Source organism: Saccostrea cucullata, unplaced genomic scaffold, assembly GCF_032062105.1.
Source record: "Saccostrea cucullata isolate Sc308-1 unplaced genomic scaffold, CSIRO_AGI_Scuc_v1 ctg3228, whole genome shotgun sequence".
NCBI classification, from domain to species: Eukaryota; Metazoa; Mollusca; class Bivalvia; order Ostreida; family Ostreidae; genus Saccostrea; species Saccostrea cuccullata.
In genome coordinates, this window is record NW_026933393.1 from 33,869 (window position 1) to 38,435 (window position 4,567).

Here is a 4,567-nt window from a genome sequence, read left to right on the forward strand (position 1 = left end):
TTACACTTTGAAAAATACTTGAATATTTCAACAATAATATAAATATCAAATACCTAAGATATTGTTTACTTTTTGATCACCCCTCGTATACTGTGTCAAATAAACATGCATTTACAATTTTCATTACAGAGGAGCAACAGTTGAAAAGGCATGAAATCATTCAGAGTGGGTTAGGAGATTTAATGAATAATTTTTTTTTTCTATTTGCCCATATTTTCAAAATTACAGTTGTACAAAGTAAAGAGAAAAAATCAACATATAAACATCTTTAAAATGATGTTTGGTGGTCTTCCCAACTCAGGGAAAAATTATTGGGTCCGTATTTATAGGTGAGAAAAAAATCCTTAAAATTTAAACAGAATTGTTGACGGAAGAAAAAGAAAGAAATATCGTGTAATGGGATGTTAAAAAAATGAGTCGGGCCATTTCTAGGCAGTAGATCGGGAGAGAGGGCAACCAAATATTTTTATAACAAGTGGTCTTATAAGGCTAGTACATGTTCCATCACATACTTAGTAATGCAAATTTTTTAATCTTTGACACTATTTTGAAAAACAAACATAGGATTTTCGGGGCGGGGGTTGGGGGGGGGGGTTAGCACTCACTTTTTTTGCGATGATAGACATAGCATATGCAATGGACCTTTCTTTGCAAACATTGTGCTCGCTTCTAAATTTCATAGAAACAACTCATTATATTTTATCAAGCTTCGTATGTTCAATGAGCGAGAGCTTACAACGTTGTCAACATAATGAGACATGATGCGTTTTTGTGTCCAAACATGACCCCATACAATGTGTGGGTCATTGCAAACATTCTAGCTATTTATGTGAGGTGCCTGAAGGAAATCCTGTAACTGCCTATTTTTTTCTCTCTAACTTCTAAACAAAATAGACATATGTACCAACTTTTCGAATGTAAGACATGTAATTACAATTTATTTTTCATGCACTGCATATTGTTTAACATTTTCAAATTAAATGCTAAGCATCCTCCTTGCAGTGCCCCATTTGAAAATAACTTCTATCGCCACAGAAAAAAGACCCACCGTAAACACATATGTTTAGGACATTTTTATCTTTTTTTCTTGAGTTTTAAAGAAACCAACAAATTATCAAGACTTGTTCCATAAAAATTAAATATAATCATGGTAATAAACGGATCTATCCACAGCAGATATATGCACATGCCAACCATGTGCTTAGTGGAATAATATTAACGAGGAATTTTGAGTTGTAAACAGAACAGTTTTTCCCGATTTGCTGGAGTGAGGTTAAAATCGCGTTTTTTCATTAATCAGACGATGCGATGCAACAAATAAAAGTAGTAAGTAATATAACCTAATGATTATTACTTAGTAATTTCTTGTCTTGATGTTATTATGGTCGCATTTATTCTAAAATCATTGTTATTCGAACTCTGTGTGACAGAGGAATGGCGGACGAAATAAACACATGGCCTCAGGAAGACACCCATATGAAAAATCAAATTTTCAAGAATTATGGATAATGACAAGAAAAAAACGAAACAAATGGTTGTAGCCATATTAACAATGAATCAAACTTACCCCATTTTCAATGCATTTTTCATCTCATGAATGCTGTAGCTGCGCAGTTCTAACATGATTAATTTTCTTCTAATTAAGACAAAATAAACTTAATTATTTACTAATTTTTGTCTCTAACAGTAGGTAATTAGTGCATTAGCACTTTGAGTAACTTTGAGCTAGTTTAGTAGATTATTAAGCTCATTCTTGGTATTTCTTAGTTTACACCAGACTAGATCCAATATGGCTTGTACATCCTCCTTAAAAAATATATAATTTCCCCGTCAAACACATCTATATGTTTTGTATTTCATTATGTTTATAAAATTAGTTGTTAGTTTTGCATAAACGTCTTTTTTACCCTTTCCGCCGCCCATAGTTTACGCTTCAAAGGTTTTTGGATACGTCTGGCCGGTTGCTAAATGATAGAGCACCAGAGATCCCGGGCTCGAGTCCCAGTTTTTATGCCTCGCCATGAAAATGTCATATGACATATAGTGCTTGTCCTGTCCGTCCTCCGTCCTTCCATACCGTCTGTCTTTCTGCCTTCCTTTATGTTTCGCTCAGTTTCAAAGAAATTATTCCTTTGACCTTGACCTCAGGTTTCATACATGTAAATAACTGTTTCGCTCAGTTTTATTTTAAAGATACCATTCAAGATAGTGTAATGTTGATTTATACTGATATAAACTAGTCTACTGGATTAACCTTTTATGGGCTTGACATTTCCTTTGACCTTGACCTCACTTTTCTTGAATAAGTGTTTAGATCACTTTTCAAGATACTATTCAAGATAGAGTAATCAAACATCATATCTTAATACATACTAGACAACTGAAGCAACATTATTTGACCTTGACCTTTCCTTTGGTCTTTACCTCTCTTTTTATGCCCCCTCCCCTGTAATCAAGGATTCGGAAGTACATAGTTTTTGTCATGTCCGTCCGTCTGCCTGTCTGTCTGTCTGTTTGTTTGTCCACAAAACTTTAACCTTGCCCATAACTTTTGATTAAGCTCAACCCTTTGAAAAATAAGACCATCTTACTGCTGCAAACGACTTTGTCTTTAGATCTTTAACGGGACGTGAGACAACAATCAATCATATACCAATAATTTAAGGTATAAAATGAAGTTTATTTTCGGGAAAACAATGTTAACTTTGGTACTGAAACACTTTAACAATGCCTTTGTTTTCACCTACCCAGAATGACGACTTGTACAATTATAATGAGAATGGTTCGTTCACTTCTCTTTCTGTTAGTAAAAATTTCAAGAATTCGCCATCAGGATCCAGCATATGGATTTGATGGTTGTTTAAGTCAGAGACGAGGACGTTAAAATAAGCATCGGACAACACGTCACAGGGAGTAAAGTCTTCTTTAAGTCTTTGACCAGTATAAACGGATATCAGGCGACCGGAAGACGACAAAATCACCAGATCACCTGAAGTTAAACTTGTCCTGTTTACGACATAGATTTTTTTATTACCATCTTTTGTGATTCGCCATGGTAACGTAAACAGACGGGTCTTTTTGTCCTCTTGGAATTCAAACTCATTGATGACGTCACCAGTACATGTAACGTGTCTCACCAAGCGTCTGCTATCGCATTCTACTTTATAGACATCTTGTTCACTATCTCTGAGGGTGACCAAAAGTCCACCATCCGCAGACTGACAGATCCCCACTGGGATCAAAGGATCTGTACTGACAACTTTTGACACGGCCCCTGATTTCGAGAGATGGGTGATGGAATCGTCCTCATAATTCGTAATATAAACATCACCAATATCAGTAACACACAGGTCATTTGGGGAAATACTGAATTTCTTTTCTTTCTCGCCATCTTTGTTTATCTGTTCAATAAAATCTGAATCAATTTCTGTTATGTAACATTGATTTTCAGAAAATGCCTTCATTGCAATTATTCTTTTATTGCCGTATTCAAATGTGTGTGTTTCAGCAAGAACGATATCATCAAAATCAAAAGTCTTTCCAATCATACTGTCCAGGAAGCCATGTGTAATTTCTCCCTTTCTGTATTTCATTGAATATTTATAATTCTTTTTATCGAAAGAAGAAATATCACCCAAAAAACGTGTCAGTTCTCTGTGATTGTCAATCAAACTATAATCAGACATGGAATTGTTGTTTTTTGTAAAATATTCCGATATCTCCAGTATCTTTTTCCTTTTTGTCTCTAACTGAATTTGTAGTTGTTCCATTTGAGCATTGGTTGTAGTCAGATTGTCTCTTAATGCTTGTTTGTGGCATTTTTTAATTTCCTCTATATTTGCCACTATTTGTTTACAATGTTCCTCTAAATTTTCTATCTGTAAATCACATTGGTTTTCATTTTCTTTGATCTGTTTTGATATATTCTCTAATTTGTTGTCAATCTGTGGTATTTTCTCTTCGTTGATCGTTTTCAGATGTCTCACTAGACTCTTCCTCATGTTGCTGGCTGCAGAAAATATAGTATTCCAATCATGATCCCTGTGATCTGTTTTAGCACATTTAACACAAATAAATCCATCACAGTCCTCACATGTAATATCAATTTGTAAATCATGGATTTTACACATTTCAATATGCTCTTGAGGGGAGCCTGGTAAATTTTTCGGCTTACTGTCTGCCATATTTGTTCACAGGCTACCTAACAGAGGTGAAAAAGTAGGGCGATCAGGTAATAAAAGTATTACGCATGCAGCGTGCTGTTGTACTTTTAACAATTTATCCTCGGCAATATTTGCAAAATAATCTATACAAGATATCGCTTTTCAAGTACACAATGTTTTGTGGATGTTTCTTTAAATTTATACGAAGACCCTATATGGGATTGTAGTCGTGCGGGATAAACTTCAGACATACTGTGATACAACATATTCGAAAGTGATCGATGTATAACAAAATTTGGATTCTCACCTAAAATTTTGATTTTCAACTTAACTTAAGGCCTACGGGTATTCACTATATTAACTCTAAATATAACACAACATTGTACAGTACAAAAGTACGTACG

The 4,567-nt window shown here is 34.6% G+C and overlaps 1 protein-coding gene across 1 annotated transcript; it reads right to left on the reverse strand.

The window, feature by feature from the left end:
* Positions 1-2,768: 2,768 nt before the first annotated feature.
* Positions 2,769-4,184, reverse strand: LOC134238164 (uncharacterized). The gene has a single exon (XM_062720278.1). It carries the CDS (start codon positions 4,182-4,184, stop codon positions 2,769-2,771), a length of 1,416 nt encoding a protein of 471 aa, XP_062576262.1.
* Positions 4,185-4,567: the final 383 nt, after the last annotated feature.

Excerpts from the sequence above, each read along its gene's own strand:
- LOC134238164 (XM_062720278.1), bottom strand. The coding sequence starts at position 4,184 with ATGGCAGACAGTAAGCCGAAAAATTTACCAGGCTCCCCTCAAGAGCAT.